The sequence below is a fragment of the Eriocheir sinensis genome, chromosome 20 (assembly GCF_024679095.1).
Source record: "Eriocheir sinensis breed Jianghai 21 chromosome 20, ASM2467909v1, whole genome shotgun sequence".
Lineage (NCBI taxonomy): Eukaryota > Metazoa > Arthropoda > Malacostraca > Decapoda > Varunidae > Eriocheir > Eriocheir sinensis.
In genome coordinates, this window is record NC_066528.1 from 9,699,995 (window position 1) to 9,714,875 (window position 14,881).

The window sequence follows — 14,881 nt, forward strand, 5'->3', positions numbered from 1 at the left end:
AGCTGCAGCGAGCAGTCCAGATTGGGAATCCGGGCTGCGGCGTCACACTTTTGAGAGCACACGGATCGGTCCATGCAGCCCGAGTCGCTCTCTCAAACGCAGCCCAGGGGTATTTTAGCCAGTATATAAGCCGAGTGGCTCAAAATTACTCAATCAAAGGGCAAAAATGCCTACTAGTGCACTCGGGAAGGATCCTGAAAGTGTCCGACTTATCCGATACGTATCCGGCTTATTCAGGTCCAACTTAAGCGGGGTTTACTGTGTATATATATATATATATATATATATATATATATATATATATATATATATATATATATATATATATATATATATATATATATATATATATATATATATATATATATATATATATATATATATATATATATATATATATATATATATATATATACAATACAGTTGTCCCTCAAATAGTACACTTTCGATTTTATACGGATTGTTGCACATTCGAATTGAAGGACAAAATTTGTTTGATAAATGTGTTTGAACTCATGAACAGGGAGTCAAGAAGGCCATGTGGTCATTTTGACAAATGTTTTAGGTGGTTGAAGGGGTCTCAGCCCCTAACCTAACTTCCCATATCGTAGAAGTTATGTAACTTATAGTTGCCTTTAACAACACACAGCAAAATATGGACATTATCTTTTACCTTCATGTCTAAAGAAATAAACAAGAAAATATGAAAATGCTGCCTGGAATGACTAAAAAGCTTAGAAATCAACTATAGATGTCAGAGACACGCCAGTCCTCGTCGACAGACCGAGTCGGTCGGCTAGATTTCAATCGCCGATAGTTGGTCTGTTGGCACCCTGCTACGGGCCGCCTTTGGCTAAGGCCTGTTCTCCTCGTGCAGGGGGGAGTGATATTTTCCCTCTTAACGGGCCATCTTTGGACAAGGGCCCGTTCCCCTAGTGATACTAGGGGTAAATCTTTAACAACAATAGATGTCAATGTCCCTTTCATATCAAGTGGTAATGGTATGGACCCAACTATTAGATTGCAAAGCAACTATTTCATTGCTTTAATCTATGAAAAACAATTTTATTACAGAAAATAAATGTTCACACAACAACAATAAAGTAATGCACTTACCTGACCACTTTTGGTGAGAGTCAGCGAGAACTGCGCACCACACTCAATCTGGCACACACCGAGGCCGTTGAGCCGCTCAATGTTCTGAGGCAGTGCACAGCCTTCAGAGCCACCCCGACCCAGCTTACCAAAGTCTCCATCACCCCAAGAATAAACCATTCCCTCACATGTCAGCGCCAGTGTTTGAGCATCACGGCTGCCACACGCCACCTGGAGAACAATTTGATGAAGTGGTGCAAGCCCAACTCTATGTTATCATGTATAAACCAATTAATATTAGTTTGGTGAATAATGAATTGTGTATTTTAAGATTACAGAATATGCTATCACTTAGTTGTTTTTTATATATTTAAGCACCCTGACAAGACCATCTAATATTCAATATTACTATTTCTTCAATTTTTAAATCTATATCAATATGAGAAATATATTTCTCTTTAGGAGCAATATCTAATATAATTTTAGCATATTTTAGGAACTTATTCTTATACAGATCACTTCCCCTTTTAGTGTATAATGAATAAATACAAAAGTCATAGTCACACAAGGATGATAACTGAATAAGGTGGTACCTGAACAACCCTTTGTCCAAGCAATGTCTTCACGAGTTTTGGTTTAAGTTGCGTCGAGGTGTCTCCCAGACCAAGGCGTCCATATTCCCCAAGGCCCCAGCAGTACAGCTCTCCACTTGAAGTAATGGCTGCTGAGTGAGAGCTGCCACAAGCAATGTCTCTAATGCGTTTTGACTTCAGGGATTCAATAAGTTTGGGTTTGTCATAACTCAGACGGTTTCCATGGCCAAGCTTCCCATCTTCACCCTCACCCCATGAGAAAACCTGAAAGCAGTAATAAGATGCACGACACCATACTAATGTCTCCACTCCTTAAAATAAACATACCTAGTAAATCAGAGGACCATGTCTTTGAGAGGCTTCAAGCTATGACTCTGATGATTCCTGGGCTTCAATATTATGCCACACACTTCCTAATAGCAAAGGAGGTAGCCACAGGCATGAAAATTGGGGAAAAGTCCACAAAATGCTGCTCCAACAAAAAGGCAACAGGAAAAGTTCCAAGAGTTTCAAGATAATCAAATTCGGTTGCAGAGGCAGAGATATTCCCATCTTTAAAGTGTTCAAGTCATAGGAAAAGGTAAACACAGGTAAGGGAAGGTTGTTCCAGTTTACCAGTGAATGGGATGAATAAATGAAGATACTGATTCTTACATTAGGAAGTTGGATCATAAAGGATGTGCTGGACTAGAAAGTGGTGTGGACTTTACCACAACCATATATCCATCAACTATATTCATATACCCATATATACTAGTCCTTACAAGTTGTGAGTTATGAAAATCTTCCAGCTCTTCTTTCATCATGAGCTAAATCTATGGCCACTGCCAGCTGATGATAATCTGGAATTTTTTTTATATTTTTTTTTATTACAGTAAAGGAAGCAGCCCAAGGGCAAAAACAAATGAAAACAAAAATGCCTGCTAAGCACTGTTCCTATTAACACAAGTGTTTGTTCTTATATTATACTGTTTACTGTTACGAGAAATACCTCCTCGTACAAGACTGATGATGTACAGTTTCTGATATCATATTTATACAAGATACAAATGAGCTGCTGGTAAGAAGCCTTAACATCAAGCAGAGTATGTCTAGCAAAGGTTCTATAAAAACACTTTGCAAAATATTTACACTGTCGAAGTAAGTGATTTCAAAGAACTTATGAAGTGCGGCGACTATGCCTGATGAACGAGCCTCCCATAACCTGCTTAGCCAGTGGGGTACCTCTTTGGCTGACTCGGTAAAGGAGTGGCTCTCCCGTCATGTTGGTCATGGGTTCAATCCCAGGCAGCCGGTGAATACCTTCACCTTGTCTTGATTAATTTCTCGTGTGTTTCGATACACGCAGAGGACGCGTAGGAAAATAGAAAAAGAGAAAATAAACTCCCGGGGCATGACACTTAATGTGGATTTCTCAACATGATTAAAAACAACAACATTTCTTGGTCACAGGCAAATCTGATGCTGCAGGCTCACCACACCAGGAATATACGGTGATGCTACTTCTGCAGTGGCACGCACCTGACAACACTTTAAATGCATCAAACAGTGATTCATGATGCTGAATGCTGGAATATCATAGATACATTATCAAGCCATCTTAATTCATCCCATAAGGATAGATGTGGTGATAAATATAAATATAACATCCAGCTTATAGTGACTGTTTGCTTTGATGCCTCCTCCTGCAATGACATTTTCCTTGTAAGCAATGAGCAAACTCCAAGGTTCATGAGTTTCATGCAATTGATCCTACGTAAAACATGGAGGAAGCTCAAGCAGCCATGTAGGAAAATTCAAAGCAATTTTCACCTCTACTAATTTCAAGTTTAAAGTTAAATGTAACATCACAAAATGAAATGGAACAATAAATTAAAGTAAATATAGCATCATATAACATCTTAAAATTTTGAATTTTAAGAGAAGTGCATCAAACAATGCCAGAACAAAATGCTGGCCACTTTGCCTTGCAGTACTACCGTATTTTGTGGCATATAACGCGCCCTGCCGTATGCCATGCACCCAAATCTTTAAGAAAACAATGAGAATTTTTTTTTTAGTTTTTAAAATGTTCAGAAATATGTACGATTAAAGAACATTGATAATGTACAGTTTCCCAAAATTTGTATATTTTTGGTGTAGCTTGTACTGCTTGAATTGACAATAGTGTCCTTGAGTAAAGCAATGAAAATGGTGGTCGGTGTTGTGAGAAATACATCCTCGTACATACTGATGATGCACAGCTTCTGATATTATATTTAGAAAATTATTCTCACCATCACTCGTAGGTTATGACAGACAACTAGGCAAGACACAATTCACCCCGTTCTGGTGACATGCAGCATGCAGCTGTTTGCCGTATGGGTGTGGATGTGTGGTTTGCAAACAATGCAAATGGCGGTCGGGTTGGTATTGCGAGAAATACCTCCTCGTACAAGACTGATGACGTACAGTTTCTGATATCATATTTAGCGTGTTATTCTCACTATCACTTGTAGGTTGTGACAGACAACTAGGCAAGATGCAATTCACCCTGTTCTGGTGACACGTGGCATGCAGCTGTTTGCCCAGCTTTGCTGTATGGGTGTGGTTGTATAGGAGGTAGTGGTGGGGGCAAGAACAGCCCACTATATGACATGGACCAATCAGAATAAAGTTATAATGGAGTGTGGAATAGTGTTGGAACATGTATTGTGAGCGGGAGATTTAAAACTGATCAATTGTTGCGGCGACGATTGCACCACCAGCATGGACAGTGCATTGCCGCTACGACAGTTTAGCACTGAAAAGGTAAAACCACACAAAAAGGTGATCTTTCTTATTCATAATGTTTTTAACTTGTGAATTCTTTCCAAGTTTAAAGTTCAACCTACTGCACCTGACCCGACCTACTGCTACTATCCTGTCCTCACAGGGCTATATAAATCCATGTCAGGTCACTCACTAACAGACTCCACTTCTAGCACCAGTCTAGTCTAGATCCCACCTCTCACTCGTCGCACCATTTTGCTCCGGGGATACAAGATCTCTACATTGCTGCAAGCAGATTTTACCAAGAATCAAGAAATATTTGAGGATTCCTGTCTGCATCCCCCTATGGCATACAAAAAGAAAAGATCATCATATACGGCCAGTTTCAGGCTTATGGTAACAGAATATGCAAAACAGCATGGGAACAGAGCTGCTGCAAAGAAGCAAGAACTTTGGCAAACCACCAACTGAAAGCATCACAGACTGGAGGAGAGAAGACGAGAAGCTGAAAACTTCAGGACGAAACAAGCGTGCAAGGCGCAGTGGCACTGTGAAGTGGCCACAACTGGAAGACGACTTGAAGATTTGGATAACCAACAACAGAAACTCAGGTATTGCAGTGTCAACAAAAATGGCTATTTTGGAGGCAATGAAAATGGCAAAGAACAGTGGCCTAAGTGATTTTATGGGTATGCCTTCTTGTTGTTATAGGTTCATGAAGAGGCACGAGCTAAGAATGCGTGTGAGAACGAGAATAGCACAGATAATGCCTCAAGAGTATGAACAAAAAATAATTGAATTCCACAGGTTTGTCACCTGTGCCAGAAATGAAACCAACTTTGAATAAGGACAAATAGCGAACATGGATGAAGTTCCCTCACTTTTGATGTGCCATCAACCAGAACTGTGGATAAAAAGGGGGCACAAACTGTGACCGTGAAAACAACTAGGCCTGAAAAGACCCACTATACTGTTGTGTTAGGATGTACTGCTGATGGAGAAAAACTGTTGCCAATGTTAATTTTCAAAAGAAAACTCTTCCCAAAGAAGAACTGCCGAACAGTGTGATTGTGCATGTTCAGCTAAAGGGTTGGATGGATGAAGATGGGATGAAGGTTTGGATGGAGAAAGTGTGGGAAAAACGTCCTGGTGGATTACTGAAAAAAACATCATTGTTGCTACTGGATCAATTCAAGGCACATATTACAGAAGAGACCAAGAGCCTGGAAAATTATAATACAAAGACAGCTGTGATTCCAGGTGGCCCGACATCCCAGCTGCAGCCTCTGGATGTTTCAATAAACAAACCATTCAAAGCACACATGCATGAAGAATGGATGAAGTGGATGCTAATCCCAGCAAAGGAAATGACGCTGACAGGACGTGTGAAGTGCTCATCTATTTTGCAGGTGTGTCAGTGGGTAGAAACATCATGGGATGCAGTTGATAAAAAAATAATGATAAAATCTTTTTAAAAATGTGAAATCAGTAACAGTCTTGATGGAACAGAAGACGATATGTTGTACGAAGAATGTGAAAGTGAGGTTTCAAACACTGATTGTAACATGGATGACTTCTCTGACTCTGATGATAGCAAATTTTCAGGTTTTGAGGACAACACTGATGAGGACTAAATGTGTTTTCTGTCCAATTGTAAATGCATTAAAGTGAGTTTTTTTTCTATCGTATCAATTAAAGCATTGTTATTTGCACTTATATAGTAATATTAATAATAAATAATGAACACGTGGATTTTTTTTTCCAATATGAATTTTTTTTTATGTAGTTTGTACCACTTGAAGTGGCAACAGTGTACCTTAGTCATACAAAACAATGCGGATGGCAGCCGGGTTGGGTCAGCGGAGGAGCGGGATAACAAGGCATGGGCAATCCTCCACCGATTTAATTTCTTTTTATTTTATATTGGTTATTTGATCACCCTGTATTAGCTATGGTAACATATTATAAGCACAGCTATGGCCTACGAAGGATCATAAACAATAATAAAGGTAAGTTTGCAGATGCTATTGGACACACACACACACACACACACACACACACAAAAAAAAAAAAAAAAAGCACCCCAAGGAAGAAGAAAAAAAAAAAAAATCAATAAAAATTTACCTTCAGCGTATACCACGCAGGGTAACTTTCGGGCATTTTTTAAGTGAAAAAGGTGTGCGTAAAATGCCGCAAAATACAGTATATAGGATTGCCATGTTGGCCTCTCTCACCTTCCCGTCAACTGTAAGGGCCATGGCATGGCGGCCTCCTGAATGAACAGCAACCTTCTTCACTACATACTGGCTGAGGGCGGTGACTTGTCTAGGAACTGGGATGTTACTGCAGTGGCCCAGCCCCAGCCTGCCACCTGTGCCCTCTCCACAAGCATACACCTGCCAGAGTGAAGTAAGTCTGTGATTATCATGACCTTAAAAAAATCTCTCTCTCTCTCTTTATGTATATATATATATATATATATATATATATATATATATATATATATATATATATATATATATATATATATATATATATATATATATATATATATATATATATATATATATATATATATATATATATATATATATATATATATATATATATATATATATATATATATATATATATATATATATATATATATATATATATATATATATATATATATATATATATATATATATATATATATATATATATATATATATATATATATATATATATATATATATATATATATATATATATATATATATATATATATATATATATATATATATATATTGTACACACTGAAGTAGCATTACAGTCACAAGAACTGTGCTTCTGAAAAGTGTGAACATACTGTACCTACATATCACACAATACTAGAATTTCCAACAAAAGTGCACAATATGAGTTACTTGTACGTATATCAGTTTGAAGTCATGAAAGAATAAAACTTTTGAATTAAATATATAACAAAGGTATTGAGAATGTATTCTTCAGTTTAGAAAACAGTATAAATTGATCACCAAATGGCATAACTATGAGCAACATTTGCACAATCCTCCCTTTCCCTCAATATATATGCAGCCCCTGGCAGGACTAGGGTGACTACACAAGTGTTCCCTCTCCTCACCTTGCCTTCCTGGGACACCACAAACAGAGACTTGGATCCCCCAGCCACATGAACAGGGTGGAGGCTGCTCAGGGTTTCAGAGAGTACTGGCATCTTCACTTTGGAGCCCTTGAGGCCCCCCAGCTGGTCTTTGTCATTGAGGCCCCACACCAACACCTTGGGCTCCCCTTCAAAGCTCATGACTGAGGTGAGGCTCTTTCTGGACATGTCTGTTAGCTCATCCTGTTAAATGGTGACACAAATCTCTTAATATTATCACTGCCAAATATCATCAGCAAAATATTTCAACAATTATTATTCATAATAAATGCATATAGCTGCATTTGTCTAATTCTAAAATATGTTTTGAAGATGAATGATGGTAATGATGCATATGGTGATGACTACCACAAATTCGTGAAGTAAAACAATCTGTACATGTGATATAACTAGATGTAACAGTGAAGAGCAGACATTTACCTCAACATCCTCATTATCTGAAGCCAGGAAGGAGACGGATGAGGCTGGGTCTCCAAAGTCATCCACAATCTTTCCCATCACAGCCAAACCATGCACTCTGCAGTCTATGCCTCCACTTTTGCACTGTTTGATGCTTATTTCAATATATTTCAGACACTGAAACGGAACAGCATTGTTACTCAGTGATGATGATATCATCCTTGTAAATTCACAGGCATTTTTACCAAGTATCTAAAGCAGGATACTGTAGTCAAGGTAGAGACATCAGACACCCGGGGGTGCTCGCCAAAACAAAAACAGCAACATCCTTCTCTACCCAGCTGGGAGCCAGGGATCCAGCTTAAGTGGATGGACTACAACAGATTTAAAGCCTTATACGCATTTTCGTAATTTTGTGATAATGACATGGACTAGGGCAAATTATAGTCAATTTTTTTTCAATACCATATATGTAAAGTGAAAGCAGTGCTAAATCCATGAATCAACACTTTGAAATCCACAAATATTATATTGTAAGGGACTCTAGAGGTGCATAAGCAGCTAGCTATTATAACTACTATGTGAAGAACATGAGAGGATAACAACATGTTAAAACTCCTAATCATAATATCATACTACCAGATCCAGCAGCTTTAAATAAGTCTAGAACAAGCGCTAACCTTTCACCAGCTGTTAAGACTTTGATACATTTTAGTACCTGAGAACTAAGAGGTTTGATAAGGATTGTCTAGTATCAGATGATTTGGGAAAGAAATAGATTTTCCATGAAATTTTTGGGATCTCATTAGCTTACAAATGCATGTACCAATGAATGTGATACAATAATGAGAATATGTATTAGCATTTTCCTTCTACGTAATCGAGAAAAAAAGGAAAGAGAGCTCACCTCCTTCATGCCACGCAAGATGGTAACCCAAGTGTCCGATGGAGTGATCCTGACTGGGTTGAGCTCCTTCATTTTGGCCAGGGAATCGCCTCCACTCACCACGAGGTATGTGGGCATGTAGGAGCTATCTGCAGGGTCTACCAACAGTCGGAGCCATTCCACTGCAATATTAGGCTGCATCTCCAAGCGGATCCAATGCTGCAGGTAAGTGGGCAATGATTATTCAATTCTAAGCATCTTCATGGAGGAAACATTAAAGACTGTAAGTGTTTATGTGAGTTATCTTAGAGAATTTAGAGAATCCTTCAGAAAATATAGATACATTCCTTATGGAAGAACTTTCAATAAATGTGAAAGATAATTTAATTAAATTTACAGTGCACCATTGAATATTCAATGTGTTCTCACCTTGCCCTCTTGGCCACAGCTCTGCCAGTAGCTTCCTGTTCCGTCAATAAGCCGGTGAGCCCAGTTTTCTCTGGAGGACACACTCAAGTTGCGCACACATCGGTACCAGTCTTCTACTGTGCCATCTGCACCCCCTAAAATACCCTCCTTTTTACGGAAGCGACCCCGCCCTGGAGGACCCGCATACACAGCAGCACTCCCTGAAGGAGAAGAATATTTAGACTCTTTATCCTAGCAGCAATATAAACAACATGACATCATGCTAAGACAAACTCAAATTGAAACACGCCTTAAAATTCAAGCAAGGATATTTTCACATGAGATGCCAAACTCGAATAAAAGATATTAACAAAAAAAAAGAGCAACAAATAAATTCCAATGAAAATGTGGTACCCATTTAGGATTGGAGAACATTCTCACTGTAACATGCAGACATCTGCTCATATCTATATATCTCAACATTTTACATATTTAATGTTTTTCTTACATTTTATAAATTTTCAAACAAAGTTCATCCCATTTCACAAATATATATATATATATATATATATATATATATATATATATATATATATATATATATATATATATATATATATATATATATATATATATATATATATATATATATATCTATATATCTCTATCTAGAGAGAGAGAGAGAGAGAGAGAGAGAGAGAGAGAGAGAGAGAGAGAGAGAGAGAGAGAGAGAGAGAGAGAGAGAGAGAGAGAGAGAGAGAGAGAGAGAGAGAGAGAGAGAGAGAATTACATAGAACTACATAGAAAATCAGACCACACAGACCCCATGGTCCAGACTAGGTGGTCTGTCCTTAAACCTAAGTGAATCTACATTAATCAGAAGGCTCCAAAACGTTGCTTTTCTACTCTAGTTAATATTAAGTTCAAGGAAGTGACGTTCGAGCTTGTTTTTAAAGGAGTCAATCGTGTTACACTGGACCACTGATGGTGGGAGCTTATTCCATTCTCACACAACAACGTTGGTGAAGAAAAATTTGGTGCAGTCTGAATTTACTTGTCTACATTTGAGTTTTATGCCATTGTTCCTCGTTCGCAGTGTCATCTATCATAAACAATTTTGTTCTGTCTAAATTCGTGAAACCATTAAGTATTTTAAAACATTTGATCAGTTTTCCTCGGAGGCGACGTTTCTCAAGAGAGAACATGTTAAGAGTGGAAAGCCTTTCTTCAGAGGGATTTGTTGCGAAGGAAGGATCATTTTTTGTTGACGCTTAACACCTAATTTAGCAATGTCTTTTGGTTTGTGTGGAGACCAAAACTTTACTGAATATTCAAAGTCAAAAAAAAAAAGAGAGAGAGAGAGAGAGAGAGAGAGAGAGAGAGAGAGAGAGAGAGAGAGAGAGAGAGAGAGAGAGAGAGAGAGAGAGAGAGAGAGAGAGAGAGAGAGAGAGAGAGAGAGAGAGAGAGAGAGAGAGAGAGAGAGAGAGAGAGAGAGAGAGAGAGAGAGAGAGAGAGAGAGAGAGGGGGTGGCGCGGTACTGAAAAAATCAGTAGTGCGGTTGGAGAAAGAGAGAGTAGTGCGATACTTTTTTCTGGAGTAGTGCGGTGTAGTAGTGTCCCATTTATTCTTTCCCAGTGCGCACGGTAAAAGGGTAATTGTGGCGGTAGTCAAAATAAAATATACGTCAGTGCCTATCTTGGCTATCCAAACAAAGGAAACATGCATAAAACAGTACAATGAAAAATTGGCTGGCACTACGGTCGGGTCCGGGGTTGAAATGGCCGGCACCGCGCGGGTTAACAAAGACTCGCAGTGTAGTAGTTTAGTCCGTCTATTTAGTATTTAATTTTGAGCAATAACTGAAAAGTCAGAATGATTGAATCACTAATTCTGATGACTGATACCGATTGACTGATTGAGTCCGATTTACGGTAAAAAAATAAATAAATAAATAAATAAATATTCTGTGAGCATGCCGGGCTGCAAATGTTGTCTTTGGTAGTTTTCAAAGTACCGCAGGATTTTTTAGTGCAGTCCACAGTAGTGTGGCATTTTCAGAAATTTTGCGGTAGTGCGGTACTTTTTTTGTGATGCGGTACTACCGCACTACCGCACTTGCGTGTATATATATATATATATATATATATATATATATATATATATATATATATATATATATATATATATATATATATATATATATATATATATATATATATATATATATATATATATATATATATATATATATATATATATATATATATATATGCCTTGTGCCAAATTATCAGAAATACAAGACAAGCACATGTATATGTGCCTAATTTATTTTTGTTATGTCACCAATGGTGCACTACCAGGCCACACTGTATCTCAACAGTTGTGCTGGGAGTGCAGGCTGAGGTTGGTAACTCAGTACAGAGGTTGGGTGCTCCATGACACACACATGTTTTGCCTCTGGCATCTCGTCTGTACTGATACAATTGCTCCCATGGAGACACCAAATATGCAGAGGCCTAATGCTATTTAAATTAAAGAGCTACCACTGTATTAAAACAAAGATGAAACTAAAGAGGCCTATAGCAACCTTTAGAACTCCTTCATGACTTGTTCTGTTGCCAGTAATATTAGTTTTGGACTTTGTCTATCTCCTTTTGCAAAAAAGAAGAAAAAAAAAAAAAAATAAATCATTAATATATATATATATATATATATATATATATATATATATATATATATATATATATATATATATATATATATATATATATATATATATATATATATATATATATAATGTCACTAACCTGGTTCAGCTATTCTGTTGAACAGATGTCGATGGCTCCTCTTGGTCTGGTAGCATTCCTCACAGTAGTCAAAATTATCACACACTTTACACTTCATTCTTGCCCCTGGAACAATAAGCTGCATAAACCATCTTACATATGACATAAACAATCACAGCAGCCTTTTCTCATACAGTCGGCCCTTCACCAGTGCAATTACACTATGGACCATGGTGGTGAAAACTGCTGATGAAATCTCCATCCACCCTCTCAGGTGCCATGCTGTTACTGAATGCTGAAATTCAGTCTTTTTCCCATTTCCCCTTAAAGTTTGGGGCCCTATTGGGTGCAAATGGTCCAATCAGCTTTAAGTCAGCTCTAGATGGGAGGCCCTACACAGGGTCTGTTACATGCATGTAAGGATATAAGGTGTAGCAGCTGTCTGCCTGCTATAATAAACTTTTTGGCTAGGATTTCTGCAACAGGCTTTTAATTTGGATATTTTGGAGGGTAGCACAAGAATGTAACCCATGATGGTGAAAAACACGGTGGAGGGCTCACTGTAATTACATGAGACCTTAAAGGAAATGTAACTGGTCAAAAGTTTCTACCTGCCTCAGCTTAACGAAAACATCATGCCATCTTTATAATATCAGATATACAAACTTGCATAATGAACAAATTGTCAAAGGGGAGCCTGGCCAGTTTTATCTACCTTCCCATTTCACTCAGTACCTACCCACCAAAAGGTGAAAAGGCATGCACTATAAGTGGAGATCCAAACATACTGTCACCATATGGATGAGGAATCAAAGTACTATAGTCGGTTCACCAAAGTCCAATGTAAGCATCATCGTGCGCTGGCAACCTGTTGTCACATGGTGTGTCCGATTTCGTGGATACAGTATGCTAGCCTATGCATAGTAAACAGTCGTCAGTGTCAATAATATTCAGGCAGCACTAATAAATACCACCAATTATAGTTGATTTTGAGTTAAAAAATATTAGTAACGTCGCAAATAGCTGTTTTGTTAATTTACAAGATCGCTGATTATGATTATTAAACAGCCTTGAAGCTGTCCACCACCGAGAAAATTAGCAGGCTTTATATTAATAAAACAGCTATTTGCGACATTACTGATATTTTTACAACTCAAAATTGACCATAACTGGTGGTGTTTATTATTGCTGCCTGAATATTATTGACACTGACGACTGTTTCCTATTCGTAGGCAATTATAACCTCTCAGCTGTAATCCAAATACAGTAAAACCTTTTTAACTCGGCATGATAGGGGCTCCAGCCTTGCCGAGTTATTCAATTTTCCGAGTTATGCAAATCCCTCATTCCCCTTCCCCAATTTGCATATAGTCAAAATTTTGAAACCTTTGCACTACACAGCAGTGGTAAAAGCTTAAGGTAACACTTAAGGATGACGGGGCTGTTGTAGTCATGTATTCCAAGCAGACAACACGTTGGTGTTTGAGGAGCAAACTAAGGGCGTCAGGGTACATGTTTTTAATACAGGGTTAACGCTGGCAAGCCAGGACGAGTGTAAATCACGAGATGTGGAGACAAATCGACACCATACCAAGATAAATCAGAGTGCTGGAGAGTGAGATCACAAGGCCCAAGAGTGGATACACATTCTAAGAAAATATGGATGAGGCATGCCCAGTCTAGATGACAGGATGTGGATAAAGCTCAGCAATATGCCGAGATACATGAATTTTTTCCATTTTTTATCATTATTTGTTTGAATTTGAAATTTATTAACCCTTAGAGTATGGGTGGCGATATATATCTCTGGATGCTGTGCACGGGGAAAATTTAGGCATTTAAAAGAAGTGGAAATGGTGTCTTTCTTCTTTCCAATAATTGTATATTCATCTAGTATATATGGTGGTGTAATAAAACTTATCTCCTAATAATAATAAAAAGTTATGACAGCTGAAAATATTGCGCATTTTCTCGTGGCCGTGATGTGTCGCGTGGAAGCACCCCACACTCACTCACTCACTCTCTCTCTCTCCCTACCTACTTGCCCCTCCCTCCTCTGTCAATGTCACTACTATAGCAGTCATCAAAGTCACTGTCACTTTAATTCGCCCGTGCTCTACTTCTGCCCGGAGCAGAGAAACTGCTTGACGCGTCACGAGACATGACAGATGTATTCCGAACAAAAGTGGAAAATGATCTGTGGCCTTCGGTAGGCTGCGCGCTGGAGATGAATGAGTGTGTACGGATGCCAGATGCCTCCACCATTCATCTGAGTCAAGAAATGGTGGTATATTTGAAACATAGGGAGCGTAGAGTGTGATGATTATATATATGATCCCCGTACGGGTGGGGCGTGTGGTAGTGCACTTATATATACGATCGCCATAATCTAAGGGTTAATAAAATTAATATTTCATTGCTTTGCCGAGTTATATCAAATTCTGAGTTATACAGTGCCAAGTTATAAGGATTTTACTGTAGTACTAAATGTTACTAATGCACCAGGCTAGTGAAAACCTTACCTGTAATAGGAGAGACTCCACAACCATCACATGTCACACTGAGGTGACAAGAGGGTACAACCTCCATCTCACTCACAAGCCCCTGCCAGTTGGGCTGCTGAGGGAAATCAACAATGAGGTCTTGGCCATTGGTGCTCACGCCTGGTAAAAAAGAGAGTCTTACAACACTGGAACACGGCCGTGGGTCTTAAATTAACTCAAATTTCTCCTTATCATTTTTTTAACTACACAAGGCTATTCCATCCTGAGGTTTTAAAAAATGAGACATGCAAAAA

The 14,881-nt window shown here is 38.3% G+C and overlaps 1 protein-coding gene across 2 annotated transcripts in view; it reads right to left on the bottom strand.

Annotated features, from left to right (window-relative positions):
- Window positions 1–14,881, bottom strand: part of LOC127001164 (E3 ubiquitin-protein ligase HERC2-like) — a gene marked incomplete at its 5' end in the record, with an annotated part of 186,835 nt that overhangs the window by 68,482 nt on the left and 103,472 nt on the right. For both annotated transcript variants that reach the window (XM_050865379.1, XM_050865378.1), the window contains 9 exon segments: window positions 1,117–1,326; window positions 1,689–1,952; window positions 6,674–6,835; window positions 7,567–7,788; window positions 8,026–8,181; window positions 8,912–9,109; window positions 9,320–9,519; window positions 12,106–12,210; window positions 14,607–14,747. In XM_050865379.1, coding sequence (XP_050721336.1) covers window positions 1,117–1,326; window positions 1,689–1,952; window positions 6,674–6,835; window positions 7,567–7,788; window positions 8,026–8,181; window positions 8,912–9,109; window positions 9,320–9,519; window positions 12,106–12,210; window positions 14,607–14,747 — 1,658 coding nt within the window.